The sequence below is a fragment of the Cyanistes caeruleus genome, chromosome 6, assembly GCF_971803275.1.
Source record: "Cyanistes caeruleus chromosome 6, bCyaCae1.hap1.1, whole genome shotgun sequence".
NCBI classification, from domain to species: domain Eukaryota; kingdom Metazoa; phylum Chordata; class Aves; order Passeriformes; family Paridae; genus Cyanistes; species Cyanistes caeruleus.
In genome coordinates this window covers 53,847,326-53,867,065 of record NC_141706.1, presented here as the reverse complement: position 1 = coordinate 53,867,065, position 19,740 = coordinate 53,847,326, and the positions used below count along the sequence as shown (strand labels likewise).

General features: G+C 33.0%; 1 protein-coding gene across 16 annotated transcripts in view; it reads right to left on the bottom strand.

Moving 5' to 3' along the window:
• PPP4R4 (protein phosphatase 4 regulatory subunit 4) overlaps positions 1–19,740 on the bottom strand; it is a 78,514-nt gene that overhangs the window by 28,468 nt on the left and 30,306 nt on the right. For all 16 annotated transcript variants that reach the window (XM_086895582.1, XM_023927638.2, XM_023927647.2 and 13 more), the window contains 12 exons: positions 19,073–19,146; positions 17,935–18,041; positions 15,350–15,457; positions 13,186–13,307; positions 11,534–11,656; positions 9,240–9,409; positions 8,091–8,210; positions 6,253–6,330; positions 5,320–5,403; positions 4,011–4,193; positions 3,187–3,292; positions 2,306–2,453 (listed from right to left, as the gene is read on the bottom strand). In XM_086895582.1, the coding sequence (XP_086751708.1) occupies positions 2,306–2,453; positions 3,187–3,292; positions 4,011–4,193; positions 5,320–5,403; positions 6,253–6,330; positions 8,091–8,210; positions 9,240–9,409; positions 11,534–11,656; positions 13,186–13,307; positions 15,350–15,457; positions 17,935–18,041; positions 19,073–19,146 (1,423 nt within the window). The remainder of the gene's footprint in view (positions 1–2,305; positions 2,454–3,186; positions 3,293–4,010; positions 4,194–5,319; positions 5,404–6,252; positions 6,331–8,090; positions 8,211–9,239; positions 9,410–11,533; positions 11,657–13,185; positions 13,308–15,349; positions 15,458–17,934; positions 18,042–19,072; positions 19,147–19,740) is intronic.

Sequence of the window (19,740 nt, the reverse complement as noted above, 5' to 3'; positions counted from 1 at the left end):
AGCCAGCTGTGCCCAGGTGTGGCCAGGAAGGACAATGGCATCCTGGCCTGTGCCAGCAGCAGTGTGGCCAGCAGGAGCAGGGCAGGGATTGTCCCCCTGTACCCAGCACTGCTGAGGCCACACCTCAAATCCTGTGTTCACTTCTGGGCCCTTCATGACAAGAAAGACACTGAGGGGCTGGAGTGTGTCCAGAGAAGGGCAACAGAGCTGGGGAAGGGTCTGGAGCACAGCTCTCACGAGGAACAGCTGAGGGAGCTGGGGGTGTTTAGCCTGGACAAAAGGAGGTTCAGGGGGAATCCTGTGCTCTCTACAACCACCTGAAAGGGTGTATTGCTGGGTTTGGTCACTTCCCCTAAATAACAAGAAATAGAACAAGAGGAAATGGTCTCAAGTTGTTCCAAGGGGGCTTAGATTGGATATCAGGAGCAAGTTCTTTACCAAAATGTTCGTCAAGCACTGGAACAGGCTGCCCAGGGCAGTGGTGGAGTCACCATCCCTAGAGGTATTTAACAGATGTGGTGCTCAGGGACATGGTTTAGTGGTTGACTCAGCAGTCTTAGGCTAATGGTTGGACTTGATGGTCTTAAAAGTCCTGTCAAACCTAAACAATTTTGTGGTTCATTCCCTTGATTCTGAGATATTGTTTTTAAACTGTTTTTATAAAAAATGTGTTAATTGTTTTTTATTTCATTATCAACAAAATAATCTGCAGATTAAATAAAAAATATTTCATGCAACTGAGGAAATAAAAATTCCTTCATTTGATCAGACTGTAATAGCATGTAACAGTGACCAGTTTTAACCTGCAGAAATAGATTTAAAAGAAACACCAAGAACAATACATGGTTATATTCTCTCAGAGTCAACTGGCTTTGGATCAGAGACAATCCTTTGCCAGACATGGTAACTCTGATAATAACATTCAAAAAAATTTTCTCATATTAATTAATCTCACCATCTTTTTAAAATATTTTAATCACAAATTAGTCACAATTTCCCATTACCATGAGTTACACCACACTGTAGAAATCCAGAATAGTATGTCCCTAAGTCTGTTTTAAAACCATCAGCTAACAGTGTCTAGCCTGTAAACTTCACTCCATTGGAGACTGCATTTCTTTTGTACAAAAACAATCCAGAAAAGAATTAAGACAAAATGAATTGTAATGTCAGCTAAGGGATTGCAAGTTAGTTCAAGTTTCCATTAAATTTTAATATTGTATCAATAGAGCTTTTAATTAAAATATTTGTTAAAAGGAATAAGCTCTTTCAGATTATATACAAATTTAGTTTATTGTTTTAATATAATCCTCTTAATTTAATGACATGAGGTATGAATGTTCGTCATCATACAAACTGATTTAATTTTTAGGATCCTGCTGAGTTGAGATGTGGCAGCTGTACTAAACACAGTGTCTATTTAAACAGTTTCACTTACTAATAAACAGTATGTGGCAAAGCTTACTGAGTGCACACATGTATGTGCAAATTATGCTTACATAAATCCCTGTGCAGCATTAATATTAGAAGTTCAGGTATATTAATGATGACAACATGAATGGCACACATCAGAAACAAGATTAAAAGCATAAAATCACACAAAATATGTGACAAAAAAAAATCGATTTTCCTATTGGTAATAACTGCCTGGTCCCTATCTGTTTGGAAAACAAAGAAAAAACAGTTACTACAAAAATAACAGGAAAAACACTGTATAAAAATGAATAAGAGATCAAATTCCCTAATATTACTGTATTATTTTTTAATTTTCCTTAACAATGAAGTAGATACCCTTTTCCATAACATAAAACCTGTTCTACATTGTTTAGTTCAGACCACTGAAATAATTGCTTGAATGTTTCACTTTACATACAGTGATGATGAAATGGATGGCAATTAATGGAGATTGAAGTTGCATTCTCTCTTTATACCCATGAAACACTATATTACTTTCTTCCCATCTATTGCTGGCTCTCCTCTGCCTCATTGTTCCTTTCATTCCCAAACTCTGGTGCTTTTGATCAGTCTCTCAAACACTCAGAATTGACCTGCTGCTGGGATTTTATAGCACCATTCCCATACTCCCCTGCATTTTTAATACTGGTCATCCTGAAGGCTCTTTATGTTTTTACTCAAGTCCCACTGTTTAAGCAAAATGTAAAACTTCTAACAGTATTTCTTAATATAATACTTAAAGTATTTATATATTTTATTTATATATATTTATATATAAAGTATTTATATATATAAATATTTAAAATACTTAAAACTTTTTTTTCTGTACACTGTTACATATTCTTCATACCTGACATTTGCCACTGGGTCATGTGTAAGTTCAAGCACAGGTAAAAAGAAGTATTTACAGAAGAACGATTTTGAAAACAGTTCCATAATGAATTCACAAGTATCTAAAAACCGAAGTCTGTTCCAGTAACTTTTTCCTTGACCCAATTCTGAAAAATAAAAATTTGCAGATGTTATCTGTCAAGTTTTCAATGTCAAAGAGAAAACATTTCACAGGTTGACCTTTAACTTAAAAATGACAATCACAGTCATCAAAAAAATTTCTCAGCCTCATTTCTTCCTTTTAGTAAACAACTAAGATTCTGAATTCAATTAATTCTGTCAGTTATCACTAGAAAAAGTGAACTAGCTACTGTGTTAAACAAAGCCCTGTATGCCTTTCAAATCATGTCACAGGAGTATCAAAATTATTGTGTAAACATTAAGGAATGTTAATGGGAATTGTTAAAACTTCCAAGCTATCTTTAAAACACATAGCATACACCAAAACATCAACTTTAGGTGACTGATAAATAAATTAATTTTTGAGATTTATTCAGCACTAAGCCTCTAAAGAATTTTACTTCTTACAAAGGAACTCTGCTTTTTATATTGCAGTATCCAGAACTTAGTAATTTTGGCTATAAGAAGTAGGGTTGGAGAGGTCTTGGCATATTATCAGTTTCTGCATTGCCTCTTCCCCAGTCACTTTATATAAGCTGCAGATATATTCCTCACGTATGCACAGTACATTTTGCTGGCGATAATATGAGCAACTGAATGTCTTCCAAGCGTAGTCCCTCCGATGATGAAAGGAAACTACACTGAATAAATGTAACTGTAAATAGATCTTCAGTTAAAACTGACTTTCATTTCTCAGTAATCGAGGAAAGATCATCTTACGTTCAATCAGTTTCTGGATAACCTCATGTCTCTGTTCTTGTTTGCGATTGTAGCGCAAATAAACGCAGAGAGTCCGAGCAGCTGCCTTTTGGACTGGCAGGACATTCTTGAAAGAAATACAGGGAACACAATTGAACATATCTGAAGGAGTATGACTAAAAACATATATAGAATTAGAAAAAAAATAGCTAAAAAGTAGCCTAACTTTATAAATTTTGAAATAAATGTCATACTGTAAGGGAGAATTAGGAAGTTTGGCCAGTTCATGAGACACCTGCTTCTTTATTCCTTCTGCCCAACTTTTAGATTCAACTATTTTATAAGCACTGTAAAATATTCCATGTTTGCAAGGCACCTTCTGTATTTCAAGTGTTAGGAATAAAACTAACAACATCTTCTCTTACAACAGTTTTATTCTTGAATTAACCCAGTAAAATTTCAGACTAATAGCTCTAAATGATAATTTATTTTAGAAATGCAGAGTTTTCCATAAAGAACAAACACAATGTAATGTATAGAATCAGGAAAAAAAAGGCATATTTCAGAGGAAAAAGTTTTAACTAGAAACAAACTGATGATGAGCACAAGGAAAGGAAGAAGTCTTGGGTAGGAGGAAAACTGTCAATCCAAATTTTGCTCCTCAAATGGGGGCAAGTATTCAGTGAAAATTCTCATAGAAAAAATGCCACAGCTTGCTATACCATATGAAAGGGATAGTATTTTAAGATTTCTATAACACAGGAAGTACTACACATAGCAAATATCTAGTGGTCTAACATGCATTAACAAATAAAAACAAATGAGAAAGCAACAGGTGAGCTCACATTTGTCAAAACGATTGTCAACATCCTTTGAATAAAACGGTAATAGATCTGATCACTTGATATGATATGAGGGAGACATGCATATTTTTGTAGTAACTTCTCATGCGTTCTCCATTTTAAAGAAGTTGCTGCTCTCTGTTCTGCTGTTGTTAATGCAGGAATCAAGTCAGGAATAGAAAGTAACTGGAAGCAGAAGGATAAACAATCATTTTATATTTTCAAGCTGTGTGTCTTGTCACTGTTTAAAAAGCTAATCACAACAATATAAGAAGGGAAGACTAATCCAAAAGCTATTTCACTACCTAAATACACTTTCATCTCCAATCCCTTCTCCTGACAAAGGAAAACCAAACACCGTTCTCTTTGTAACACCCTTTTATAGATATTAAGACCATTATGCCAACTCTCCTCACATTCTCTTTTTCAAACCAAATGAATCCCATTTCTCTTTTATCCTCCTTATCTGAGCAGTTATTGTTCTCAATCCCCTAATTAGTTTTAGTAGCAATTAATTATAGTAGGAATTATGCACCTTTTCTCAGTAGAAGGCAAAGAATTCATAGTAGCCAAGCTAAATTCCCTTTAGCACTAAGAAAAATGAAATAGACTGCCACACCTGACATTGCATTTGCTATATGCAATACATATATACATACATACAATATATATTTACAGCTGTAAACATCTGACAAATTCCAATTTTTAAATTAAATTGTCAAGTTCTGTCTGTAAAAAAAAATAAATTTCTTCAATTCTTATATTGCTGCAAAATCTCAATTTATCCATACATTTAGGAAATATGCTCAAAACCAGCATCCTTTCTGTTCCATCTTAGAGGTGAGGAGTCATGGAATAGACCATCATCCAGAGCAATATACAATTAAATTAGAAAAGGTGGGAGCTGAGTACAGATCTCTTAATTCAGTGTCTTTACTCCTAAAGTAAGTTTATTTCCTTCTAGCAGAAGCCTGAAAATGACACCCATGAGCAATTCACACATCAGTATGAAAAAGATTTAAAACATGTATTAGCTATTGTTCCCTTACCATGAAACCAAATTTTGTTTTCACATAACTGTGGTTAATTAGAAAAATAATGCATATAAACTGTTCATTTTCATATTAACATTTCCATTTTTTTTAATATTAAAGTTTATAAAATCAACAAAATTTAAAAAAAACAAACAGAAACTTCCTTTTTCTCCAAAGCAGAAACTAATCATGAAAGCCTTTTTCTACAAATTTTGTCTGAAATTTCTTACTACCTTCATTTAGAAATAAAACTCTAAAAACCCCATGAGAATACTCACCTTGCTTTCTGATCCATTCTTTTCTCCTCCATTAGTCATTAGTTCAAGGATTTCAGGAAGGTGACCTACTAGGGCATCTAATACCTATTTAAAGAAAGGCTGCATGAAAGAGGTCTGTAAATGAACTCCATTTTCAACTCCCACCAACATATCCCTGCTGACACCTTTCAAGTTACTGCTCTCTCATGTTGAAAAAGAATGGAGATTAGTTGCATTGATTAGTTGCATAGATGACTATTTTGATAGTTATGATATTTTAATGCAGTAAGTAATATAAGTATTACAGTCTCTGTTTTTATATATGTGATCAGACAAGTTTTCTAACTGGAATACTCTAACTTATTACTGGAGTAACCAGTATCAGAGGAAATGGTGATTTTTTTTCTCTAATATGAATATGTCTCTTTTTTCCATCCAATAAAGTATAACTATGTTAACTCCAATATAACTTTTCATGTTATTTTCAATGATTCATGTTCTATGCAAGTTACCTGGGACTAAAACTCTTTCCATAAATCTTGATCTTCAAACCATAGACAACTTCTTTATCTCCTTTTCAATTGAACAATAAAAATAAAACAAAGCAAAAGACCTTGAATCCTATCAACTATTATTTTAACATAGTTCCAAACCGAAAGCTTTTTAGAGTTTGTATGATAGAAAATAATATAGCAATTAAAACTATTTAGAATTAGTATTTTTAAAAGCTAATAAATTTAGTGTGGTATTACTAAATTCAAACACCTTCCCACTTTCCTCCTTTTTATTCACAGAAGACTGGCATCTTTATGCACAGTCTGTGCAATAGAAGTAAAAGCTGTTAATCATTTCAAATTGTTACTCTACTACTAATTGTCAGTGAAGAGTTATTAAACATGAAGATAATCTGCCTCGATGTAACAAGCCAGAAAAGTTCCAATAGAAGCGTATTACCTCCAGTGACTCATCCTGTAATAGCGTAACCAGTTCTTTATGTATTGTATACACATCAGAATTTAAAAGCTTAGCAACCTAAAAAATGACAGTAAGATAGTAAGGTGAAATATTCTTTAGTTCCATGGCACAACATCGCTTACTTTTCAGCAAGCATGAAGAAAAAAGTGTTTAATATCAGCTTCCTAAAGTTGTGTACTTTCCCACTGATCACATTAAAAATATGCTTATATAAATAACATGAGTCAAGAAACAGGTCTATTATCTACCTATGAAACATGCTTTTAGAATTAACTCTATTTCACATTTACCAAAAATGTCTTAGGCTGCACTGCAAGGGTAGATATTTCACTGTGGAATATTCAAATGTTGTAAATTAGGAGAGTTAAGAGCAGCCTGCTGTATAATTTACAGAACATAAACCGCAAAATTTTCTTAGCCTGTGCTGGATTTTAAGTTTCCCCAACCTTCCAACTGAAGGAAGGTCATAAGTCTCATGTAAATTTTTAAAAAACACTAGCAGTCCATCTCCATGCTATTATAAAGGTTTTATAGCAAACATAACAAAAACTTGAGGAATGTGATTTTTTTTTTGCCACAATAAATATCTAGATGATGTTTTTTAATGTTTTTTTAAGCCAAGCAAAAATAAGAGCTTTCTTCCAATCAAGATGAAGCTTTAAGGAAATGGCTTCAAGGACTTTTACTTTTTGGAAAATAATCCAACAAGCAGGGAATGACATAAATTACTCATTTTTGTCTGTCACATGGCTGCCTAGTTAAGCTGTTAAAATTAAACCAATGAGAACTAAATGTACATTTAGGCCAAGGTGTAATTTTACAGTTTCTTTAAATGAGCTAAAATACTTTCTTTATATTCAGGTAGTACCTTAATACTGTTGTACAGCTAAAACAAAATATTATGCAGAATTAGGTGCTAATTTTACAATTTCAACAATTAGGTTGGACTATCATTCATTAAAACAAGGCATTAATAGGTAACAAGATGTGTGGAAATCCATATATCTTTCTTACAGTGGTGGAAATAAAGACATTTTCCCCTCTACTATTCATTTAAATATTTTCAAAAAACTGCTTAATTTACCAATTTCCCCAGCAACAAAATGGATCAAAGCTGAGCTCAAAGACTGAAACACAAAGATTCTCAGTGAAAGAACATGAAAACATTAAAGATTTCCCCATATTGGTTTCTATATTCAGGAGAGTGTACTTTAATTTCTGGTATTCACTCCATATAATTAATATTACCTATGCATTTCTACATTTTTTAAATTTTTGAAAATAACAGAGTAGAATTTATATAAGCTGAATGGAAATATAAGAATACATATGCTCATACATCTGCATAAATTTCCAAGAAGTTTCATATTAAATTGAGCGTTTCATTTAGATTTGTTCCACATAAACATTCCTTACACCAGCAAACTACAGTTCTGAGTTTTCGGGCACAAAAGGGAGAATTTCCTTTCTCACATTTGTCTGTTTTCTACTACTATTGAAAAACTTCAAATTTATTATAGTTACATAAACATTTGTTTATGTTTGTGGTACTAGATCATCAAAAGTTTCTTCCACCTTTTGCTTCTTACAATTTGACCTAGCAGTAATCTCTTGTAGCCAAATGTCACACAATTTAAATAAAATGATGTGTGTATATGGGCTGTACACAGAGGTTAGAAGGAACTTAACACCCTTGATGAACTAAATAATTTCAATACATTTTCTCAAGTCTTTTATTTTTGGTTGAGCAGTCACAAATGTAAACTTAAAGAAGAAAACAAAACAAAATAAATCCAAGTGAGTTTGAGAAGACTTACTTCAAAGAAGCTTATGGCCATGGTATATCTGACAGAAACTTCAGGGTCATGACAAAGGCAGAAGAATATAGAATAAAGTTCTAAATGGAAGTTCTTTGGATCCACAAAAACAATCATGGCCTGTGGAAGGATGAAGTCCTTTTTTAACAACACAGCTAAAGGATGACACTACCACAGATTATCAGATGAACTTGAGAGAGAACAGATTGTTATTTTAAGAAGGAAGTGTGGAGGTTTTGCTAGCCTTGTTAAAACACAGGCACCAGACAAAATCCAGAGTGGAGAACTAAACCAAATTTATTTATCTTCCAGACATGCTGCAGGCTGTTTTTCTGAAGATAAGGACTGAAACTATGAGATAAAAAACTTCAGATTTATAAATATTGTTAACGTTTCTGTATTCTAGCAAAACCGGTAAAATGGATACTTCAAAAACAATGAACACTTCAGCAAGCAGCAAAGCAGGAATCTGAATTTCACTGACTGTCTTTGTACATACCTTGGTTTTGCTCAAATAAATCAACAGATGTCTATCTACATATAGTGTGCTTGCCTTTAAAAGGCAGAAGGAAAAATAGTTGTCTACTGGCTCTTGGTGCAAACATGTTTTCATTGAATACTAATGCAAATTTCAAAATATAAAGTAGATTTACAAATATATGACTGGTGTATTTAAAGACCTCACATAAAATTGAAAAAACTTTCTGTACTCAGGCAGGAAGATGAGTAAAACATCAACCTGAGTATTCAGTTTCAATCTCCAACTCCCTAAAATGAAGTGACACACAGTGAATGTGAAAGTGTAGATTCAAGTGGTTTTAAACTGGAGACTGTTTCACAGACCTTTTCCCAAATCCTTTGTGCTAAACATTTGGAGAAAATGTGTAGGAGAGAATAAGACTGGTAAATTCTTAGACCAACATTTCTTCAGTCAAAATTTGTCAATAATTTTCTGAGAGTCTGCAAAGAACAGTATTTCCTGCTAACTCTTTTGGACAACCTCACTAACTGAAACTTTGCAGAAAAGACTTAAAATCTAACTAACAATGAACAATTTGGGAGTAAGTCCTCTATCACTTGCACAGTCCTATTTAGTGAACTATATGCACAACACAAATTAATATTAAACTTTCAATTACTGTTACTTACTGGAAAATTGTAAGCACAGTTCTTCCTCACTGAAATATACTTCTTTTCCTGTTCCAGAGTTTGCAGATGTAGTTGATTATCATTATGTCCATTTTCCTGCTGTAAACCCAGTGTGGAAAGTTTCTTATAAAATTCCAAAAACCGCAAGTGCTGTTCAGGAGTAAAAATGCCTCAAAAAAAGAAAAAAAACCAAAAAAAACCAAACAAAACAACAAACTTTCCTCATTACAAATGCCATTAATAATATACCCAAGCAAATCTTATTTTAAAATCTATCAAATATCTTGATTTTATCCTTCCTCCCCCTCCAACCCCCATTGAATCTAGCACAGTATAATCAGTACACACAAGTACTCAGAACAAATTGGAATGTAACTAGTAAGAAGAATTCAAAAACTACAAGTACATCAGTAATAAGAGAATAATCAAGAAAAGGCTCAAATTTCTATTTCAGAGAGGGAGGAAAGCTATCAGTGATTGGTATGAAAAAGGCTGAAATGCTAAATAATTTTACTTTGTTTTTCAAATTCCACTAGTATCATCAGGTTGAGTAAAATTAATAACTCTGACAAAGATTCAAACTTTAAGTAGAGAAGCAACAGGTCAGTGCATCTTAAACAAGAGGTTTTCAAAATGTGCAGTCAGATGTGCTTCATTCTAGCATTCAAAATGCTTAAGTCCTGGCTGTTGAAATCTTAAATTTAAGTCAAATAACAGAATAGAAAAAGGCTGAAGTGGTACTGACATTTAATAGCTGGAGAGAGAAAGGACAAGCCATATAATTAGGTAAGGGAGGTTACTTTCACATGTTTGAAAAAATTGAAATAAAAAAAGAAATAAAAATATCTACTATTAAATACCAACACAGACACACATACACTCCCCCAAAAATAATAGCAGTAGCCAACATGGCAAAACAAAAACTTGTCAAACTGATTCAATTTCCTTCTAGTATGGGACAACAGGACCTGTGAAACAAAAGAGGTAGTAAAGATAATGACTTTCACAACAAGTGAATAGAAATGATAATTAAAAACTACAAAAATGCTCCAAAAACTGCTTGGAAAAACAACTAAGAGAAAATTACCCATATACTACTGACAAGACAGGAAACTGTAGAAAGCAAGTTCTATCCTAGTGGTACTATTCAGTATTTTCACTGATTTCTGAAAGCATCAAACAAGGACAGAGTCTGCTTATTCTTCAGAAGACAGTTTAAAATGATCTTCAGTAACTGGACATATGGTCTTAAAACTTTAGACTGTAATTCCATCAAACAGCAGTAAGGTGCCATGCTTAGCCTGATCTGCATCACCTGCACAAGGGCAGGAAAGAGAAAGACTAAGTAGCTGCTAGATTTTTTTTAAAAGGCAATTTTTCATACTGAAAACTGTGAACAGCAATATATCTGGCAAGACATGTGAAGTAACCCTTTCACTTGATTCAACTGTCCTAAGGTATAAAACTTCAAGAAAAATATGAATTTGTCAGATGGAAAGATCAGGAATTAGTCATTCAACCTAGAGAAAAGGAAAAAGGAAAAAAATTATAAACACAGGATGGACTGTTCTAGCCCTTTGCTTCTGGAAATAACATTTTAACACCGTGGAACAACCATTTCAAGTAATCTGTAGTGAAGCGATGGTCACTTTGATAGTCTTTAACATAATCATGAAGGCTCATTTTAAAGAGCTGTAGGAAAGATCAAAGGTTTTAAAAGTCATGGGAAAAATTATAATGTAAAGCCATGATTCTGTTCCATTCTTCCACAGGTAACATGGTGGGCAGAATTATCAAGAAATATTGTGCTGTGATCAAGTGAAAATTCAAGCAAAAATGATGGGTATAAAAATTATGAGCACAGATTTGGACTCAGCTGCAGCTGGGGAATCCACATGGCATTTGATCTCCTTTCTCCCCTGAAGTTTCTTATGGACCACACTCTGCCCTGTGCCTTAAAAAGGAGATCAAGCACAGAAATGAGCAAAGTTAACATCATAATGTTTTGAAAGGTTTCTAGCTTCAAAAATTCAATCATACAAATCACAGGCTCCAGAATACCCAGATAAATCAGTCAAACCAATAAAGATAAAACACCATGTTTCCATCTTTGACCCTGTCTAAACAAAAGAAAAACAACAATAAGTAATATATAGATAGTCACCCTAAGAGGAAATTTCCAAAATCTAACTACCATTTCATTTGATACACTCAAATCTGGGTATTTTCCAAGGGGTTCAAATTCTCCAATCTTCCCTCATTTTTAAGCTTTATAAAAATAAATTAAATCATACCATATAATCCATTACACAGTTTCCCTAAATGGAAAGATAAAGAAACTATGATAGATTCATCTGCTTTGAAGGATTTTTCACAGAATGATTTCACTAATGGGAGAACAGTTTGACTCCGATCATCTGAAAAACAAAAGACATTTTTAGAGTTAGCCATTTGTCAACATTTTAAAAAGAGCACAGAGACTGAACTTCCGTAATAAATTGAGAAAAATTTCATTTAACATTCTCAGGATTACTTCTGGCAGGCACTCACTGAAGGTACAAAACAAGAGGTAGAGAGAATGATACTAAATTTAGTACCTTCCCTGTTATGTTCATTTGTTTGTTTGTTGTTAGTGAAAAGGCATCCCCCAGTAAAGGATGAGGCAGAGAATAAATAAACAGTCACTACCTTCTCCACTCACCAAGAATACAGAGAGAAAGAATACTGCAGTACTCCTACAACAAGATCTTCTACAATAGTAGGAATACAGGGAGATCAAGACTGAACATGACAGCAACAGTAAATAGAAAAATCAGGATATGCTGCAAGTAATTTTTTAAACCTACTGAGAAATATTTTGGTATACAATAAATTTACAGAGACACAAAATAGTTAAGGACACAGGAAAGAAATTAAATCATTTAGAAACTAAAGCCAAATCCAAATACTCTGTGTCCTTATAAAATAAAGGAGAAAATGTTTGAAGAAATTTATATCTTTGGACTTAATTTAAATAAAATCATTGTATTAAAATGTTTGAGTTTTAAAGGGATCATGATTTGTTTTTGGTAGATGAACAGCAAGATTCAGCAAATTAATGTGGCTAAACAAAGTTAGGTTTGGCTGAAGAAATATTTTGATATTGTGGGAGAGAAACTCTAGGATGACTTTTTGGCTCATCTACCTTCAAAAGTGTTCATTTTCTAGTTCAGCCATGAAAACAAAACCCATGCAAACCTAATTTCTAGAAACATTCCTTAAAGACCTGCAAATAACCTCTGATTGCTTTCTCTAAGCTTCTTACAGTAACTCAAAGCAGTAGTTACAGCAAAGAGTAGGGAGGAGGAGTGAAGACTGAGAGGTGCAAAGAGAGGCACAAACTTGATAGCATCAGTACAGAGGCTCAAGAATTAGAAAATAAAGCTACTATCATACTTATTGATATAAACACTAACTGCTAAAAAGTCTATTTACAGTATTCTCCCCAAAACTGTATTATTTTTTTCTTTTCCTTATCCACTCCTCTATATGGCTTAAATACAACCATATATTATAGTAATTCATCACCAAGTTCCTGTACAGTACATTTTTGTTGAGCTAACACTTTGTATTCTGTGCACTGATAGCACTACATTAATTAATTAAATACTAAAAACACAATATTCCCATAATTTATACAGGTGTTTTACTCATTCTGTTTAAGCATATTATACTAGAAACTTGGAATATGATAACTGATTTCACAGACAACTTGCTCACCTCCCTTAAAACTTCCTGCATATAAAGCACTGCAAGACATGAAATACAAGGAAATATAAAGGACAACGAACAAAACAAAATCTGAAATGTCTGAGTAATGCTGTCAGAACAAAAAGCATTTAAACACAATTATAAGATGCACTAGAGTACTAAGAATTGGGCTACTGTGCCTAAATTAAATTCCTACCTGCATCAAACATATCGAGCAGATTCACTAAAGTCTCAAAAGCTGCCAGGCGTACACTGCTGCCCTCATCTCTGGCCAGTTCCACTAACTCAGGAAGCACCACGGTTTTTGTTAGATCTGTCCTGCAACATGAAGCAAGCAGTCAAAAGAAAACTTACAGTGAAACAATTCTGCCACCACAAAACAGAATTCTTCCTTGAAATACTCATTTAGGTGTTTTTTGGGTAGTCAAGAAGAAAAAACTGACAAAGCCCTAAGAAAATTAAATAAAAACTTCCAGTCAATCTCAGGACTTTTCTTCTTTGTCAGAGAAACATGAAAATTTTAAATGCAAAACTTCATCATTTGCTTGAAAAAAGCACTCAAATTAGTTCAAAATAAATTAGAGAAAATAAAGTCTGAAAAAAATCAAATGACTCCTGATATTTCACTGTATCACTAAAAAAATTCTTATGCTAAAATATGCTCATTATGATGGTCCAAAGCCGAAATTTAGTAAGTATAAGCCATGCTGGAAATTTTATATATCAAAGATAAGCCTTCTTTACAGAGAACAGCTACTACTCAGAGAAAATGCAATTTCCCAACTACTCTAAGCACTGGCTTTTGGCCTTGGTTTAAAGTAGTAAAGAAAGGGTTCCACTTGTCATTTTTTGCTTTGGTACAGACTGACCTACTAATATAGTGCTAAATAACTCCAGGATGCTGAAATAAAAATGCTCAAAATATCCCTTCTGATCAGACTAAAGCAGTAACAGCTGCCCCTTTTGTAAGTCAATATAAACAATAATCCTTTCAAATGTTTATAATCAGCATTAAAGTTGTTTGCACCTTACAGAGATTATTATATGTACCAGCAAATCAGGAGGTGTTAACAGCATTCCTCCAAGTAAATGATTAAACATTCAAATAAAATGAGAAAATTATAGATCATTTAATGACTATAACATTAATTAGTAAAAAATATGCATTTGGACTGTTGTCACATTATACCTTCAATATTTACCTGAAAATTTGCTCATATCTGTTACTTTTTAATTTACCTACTACCTATTCATCTTCAGCATGATACACTGGAATAGCTTCCATACTGAAAATGTTCAATGTCCACCATTTCTCATGAGATTAAATCATCTAAAGCATTGAGAAGGGATTAGAGTAAAAAACTTCAGAGAGAGAACAGTCGATACGAATACATTAATGCTAAAAATTAAGTTTGGTGAGGAAAGAATCAAAGAAAAATACACAGGACAGACCACTAAATTATAACAAAGTATTTAGCCCTATCAAACCCACTATTCTAAGGTGGACTAAATACCCAATAATGCTGTCATTTGCCACTGCATAATACCTATGATTTTTTTTAACTTTCAAATCCAAGGTAGAATAAGTGAAATTTAGTTCATTTTAAAGACACTAAACAGAATTAAGAAAACTTCATTTACAGTATGGTAACTTGTTAGTATAAGATCTAAGCTCTCTCTGCTGTCTAGCACTGGGTAAGGAATGTTACTTGATAATTTTTCAATTCTGTAAAAGAAGTTACTGCTGTTTTTCCTCCCTGATAAAATGATAAGTAGAGAGACCCTGAATTTTAAAATATTTGTTCACTCTGAGACCAATCCTGAGTGTAATTAACATTTTCTTTTATTAAAGTTCCAGACTTTTTCAATCCTATGTGTGAATATTGAAGGCCTTCAAGCTTCAAATAAAAGTTGATACTGAGCTGAAATTTGCTTACAAAAGCCATTTAACATCCTTTCTCAAAAAACTGGACAGTAATTATTAAAACTGTTAATAGTTGTCAGAATTTTTAAATAATAAAATTATTTATTGATAGTAATCCATCATCAATGGACAATCAAGATAATTTCAAGAAGTTACAGATATAGCTTATTTACAAAAAAACTGCTGGGTTTATGGTTCAGCAATAACCTTTACTCTCTTTCACTATATATTATAACGCTCTTTTACAATAAAAGAGAAAGAAAAATCTTGAAGCGAAAAAGAAGCAACTTCCAACAGCCAAGTACTAAGAACACATCTGTACATTTCAAATTCATTATTGAATATGCATGAATTCAGCAATTTTAAAAGGAGCTTTTAGGTTAACATTTTAGAGAAATATTTTGCATTTAAGATCAGCCAGGCAAATTCCACTCACCCTATTCCTCGAGCTACATGTTCCAGTTGCCGACACATGCAAGTTCTAACTTCATATTCCACATCCTGGCACAGTGATTTTACCAATGGAAGAACCTCCCTTTTAATACTAAAAACATGAATATTTTTTATGAAAATATAGAACAAGAATATATTAAATCTATTGAGCTGTACTGAACTTTACTCACATATTACTTGTTTATCCCATATATTACTAATTTATCACACACAGTAAATTATTTTTCTGATAATCAGCAATTAGAAATGAATATTGTACATTGGATGCAAATATGTGCTCCAAAGACACAGGAAAAGGAATAGTTACTGTCAATATAATTCGCTCATATTTCATCTATAATTTCTTATAAACTACAAAAATAGTAGGTAGGCTACTGTAGTAGAATGCTGTCCTCATTTAATAAACATCTTCAGAACAACTTCTGAACAGCCACTGAAAGAATAAAAAGATTATATAAATGGAAATGCAAATCCCAATTAAATGTCTGTAATACTTCACCTTTGATATGCAGGTATCACCCAAGACATAATTAGGAAAAAAGGAGAAAAAGAATTTCAGATTAAAAGCTTGAATATTGCAATATCTTCAGGCAAGTAGACCAAGTATTCATGTAAATCAAAGGCAGATACAAAATAAAAATTTTGAGATTTTGAAATATGTTACTTCAGTAAAAACACATATTACAACTTGACAGAATCAGCTATTGTGTTTCCTTTCACTTCCCATGGTTCTGTCATAAGTATTCATAGAATATCTCTATAAAAATTCTTATGTTACTGCAAAACTCAGATAAATAATATGCAGGCAATGACAAGCAAATTTGCAAGCCAGCTTGCATTCATTCCAGTGAAAATTAATTTACTTCTTACAGAAAAATTTAGCTTCAAGTTTCAAGAAATTGTACAGTGTTGGAAGTTCAGCATTTTAGAATATATTAAATTAGGGGCTACATAAAAAAAATTAAAAAATAAAAATAAAAAACTTTTAAACTTGGAACACTGGAACAGAGGGTAGAAAAACTAATGTTCCATGACAAGGACAGAATATAAAATAACCTGGGAGTAACATCAAATAAAATTTTTTATTATAATATAAATTTTATGAGGAAAAACTGTGCCATTCTGTAGAAGAATGTGAAGATATACTTATATATTGCCTACTCCTGAGGATAGATCTGTCTCCTGGTCCTGTACCAGAAGCCCTTCTCAAAGGGGAACGAGAGTGCATCCTGAATTTTATTCATTCTGCCACATTCTAAACCTCTCTTTTCAGGCCTCTGAACTGCACTCAGAGGTCTCTACCAGAAGAACAAGATGTCTCAGAAAATTCTGAGTTATCTTCTTAAAATGTAGTGGCTGTGCAGAAAAGCTGCTAAGACCTGTTTACTGAAATGAGGGGATTCCTGCTTCTGAACAGCAAGGAACCGTTGAAGAAACACCACAAAAGATGTGTGTTGATTATTAAGACTACTAATTAACACTACTGTATTTTCACATAAGATTCCAAGTAATCCCTAAATTCACGTATGTCCATGGGAGCGTAACTTCAAATAAATAAATGAAACTACTATTCTGACAGACCTAGAGATTTGGAACATAAAGGTTTGGTAACATTCTCAAAAAATACTATTCTACCATTTCCATTAACTTTTGAATGTCAACAAGTACAGTCTAAACAGCAAATGAAGATTTAGATAGTTTCCTTTTGGGTGCTTCTAGTTCTTTTTTATTGAAGAAAAAAAGCCCATAATCTAAAGAAATGTATTCCTAAATGTCCTGTCATATTGTCCTGTTATGCTGCATTCTTACATTTTGGGGCAGATCAAAATGATTCATAGAGTGGACTTCCTCAGCTAGACAGTCTGGGCATTTAGTGGCCCACAGTGGATTTCTATTGTAATTCCAAGTCATGCTGTCGGGTTGCCCAGATAACAAACACATTTGTTGGAGTGGTCCTACTGCCATAAACCTGGGTAAACTGACCAAGGAATGTACCACACCAACAGCTTTGGGCAGATGAGTGAGTCAAATTTACTTTCATCATTGCACCCTCTTCTGTCCCAGCTCACAGAGACCGAATCTAAAGGGCTGGGTAATATCAGGGAACAGCAGTAGTTCCTGATATATCTACATTTTCATTAGGGATAGAAAAAAAACCAGACCTACATGCTAAATTTGGTCACATAATAAAAAGTTAGGAATGGAATTCCTCTTTCTATGACAAGAAATTCTAAGGAGATGAAGCTGTGTTTTGAGCCTGTAAGTTTGCAGAGAAATCCACTGTGTGGCTTATTTTCTCGTAAGAAAAACAATATGGAAAAAGGGCATGAAAATGTTATCCATTCAAATTGGTGAAAGAACATACAAATTCAAGTTATGAAACGATGAACATCAGAAAGTCTGAACATGCTAGTTAAATAATGAAAGGGATCTGTGATTGAAAATGAGCATGAAAAAAAGCATTTCATTTTTGCAATAAAGTCTACTTTTCTTGTAGTAATTTTTGTCCACTAATAAAGAAATACTGGTTTCCACTGTGGAATGTAAATATATTGACACTCTACTTACATATGAGCTTCAAATTTGTTAGCTACTTTTCCCATGATTTTACAACTAACTAAGCGGGACTGAAGTGTTTGAGAAAGCTGTGCTTTGGAAACAAGTGGATTCAGGATCTACATGGGAAAAAAAAAGAAGAAAAAAGAAGAGAAAAATTGTGAGCATTAAATTAAGTATTCCTCTTCTTAAAGAAAAAATCTAGAAAAACATATTCCAAATGTCATTAACCTTTACACTGAATTAATCAGTACTAACAATAATGGTGCCTATGCACATTAATAGTCGATTTTGTTTAAATGACATCTTTAAAATTACACTGCAATTATATTTTGGAGGTGACTAGAATAATTTCTCTGTGTTTCTTCCAACCTAACTTTTTACCCTTTAGAAGCTGATTTTTTAAACAGTTCTGGATTCTAGTCTTATTTTAATGAGAATTTTTATACTACGCAAACAGTCATTTAAATCTCCATATTGTTATAAACACAGTCAGTATATCTGCTGCAAAGCTTTTAAACTTAACAAAATATGAATACTTAAAATTATATGTATATATACTATATACTAAATATATATATAAATATATATACTACAACACTAAAAATAAATTAGTTGACTAAAGGGGATTGGCATTATAACTTGCTGACAGATTTTCTTTTTCTTTCTTGAGCTACACAGTGAAAAATTAAGTGTTTGCAGTGCATTAAAGTTTTGTTATACCAAAAACTACTGAAATACACTAAGGAATGGATCTCCAGCATTCAGTTCCATTTAGCAGATATTGGAATTTTAGTCCAATAGTAAACAAAATGTCATTTCTTCATGAAGACACAGAGTGAGATACTATCCTGTAAACCAAAACAGGATGCAGGAAAAGATGTTACTGAGAATACAAAGTGCAGTGGAAGTGTTACAGTGGAATATAAGTAAGTACTGGCTTTATTTGTTGAAGAAAACATTTTTTTTAGGGTGACCTTCCTGTCTCACCTTTTCATGCATTTGTCTCTTAGAGTGTGTTCCACAACCATTACCATCTTCACAGGTACAGTGAAATTGCCACAAATCTGACTGAGGTGAATAAAACTTGCAGGGAAATACAACCTTAAAATCTTAATTTTTTTTTGTTAGCATGAGAGATTAGAATTACCTCATGTCTGATAGTTTCTTTTGGTAAAGCTTCTATTACAGCAAGAAGAGTTTCTAACCATGCATTGCTGACACCTATTTAAAAGAAATGAGTTACATGTGATATCTCATATTGTACATACAACTAAACCAAAACATACACCAGTTTTACAAAATTTGCTCTCTTTACACATCTTCAAGGAGCTATGTACCTGAAAGCCACTATATTAACATTCAAGAATTCAGAGTAAGAAGTAGGATAGGTAAGAAGCAGGATAGATAAGAAGCAAAGTCTGCCCCCATTTCTTTTCCATTTCCAATTTCTATATAAAATTAATAACTAGTCTGATTGCTTTATAAAGCTAATTCCCCTCACTTAGAAGCATATTCTTTTCTTATGCCCACTGAAACTTTTGAGTTTCACAACAGCCCTTTTTTTTTCCTTTGCATTCTAAAATTACTGTCAAAGAAATTACAAAAAAATAATCAACACAGAAGAAATCTCAACCATCCTCCCTCCATTTTCTCAGCCACAAAATGTTGGTACTTCAGGAGAAGCTCAGACTCAGAAACAACTTTGGAATTTAATCCTTCAAGCAAAGTGAGAGGTTTTTTTTGCTTCAACCGGAATTACATTTAATAATAATATTAATAAATATTAATATGAAAATGGTCATCATGCAAAAATCT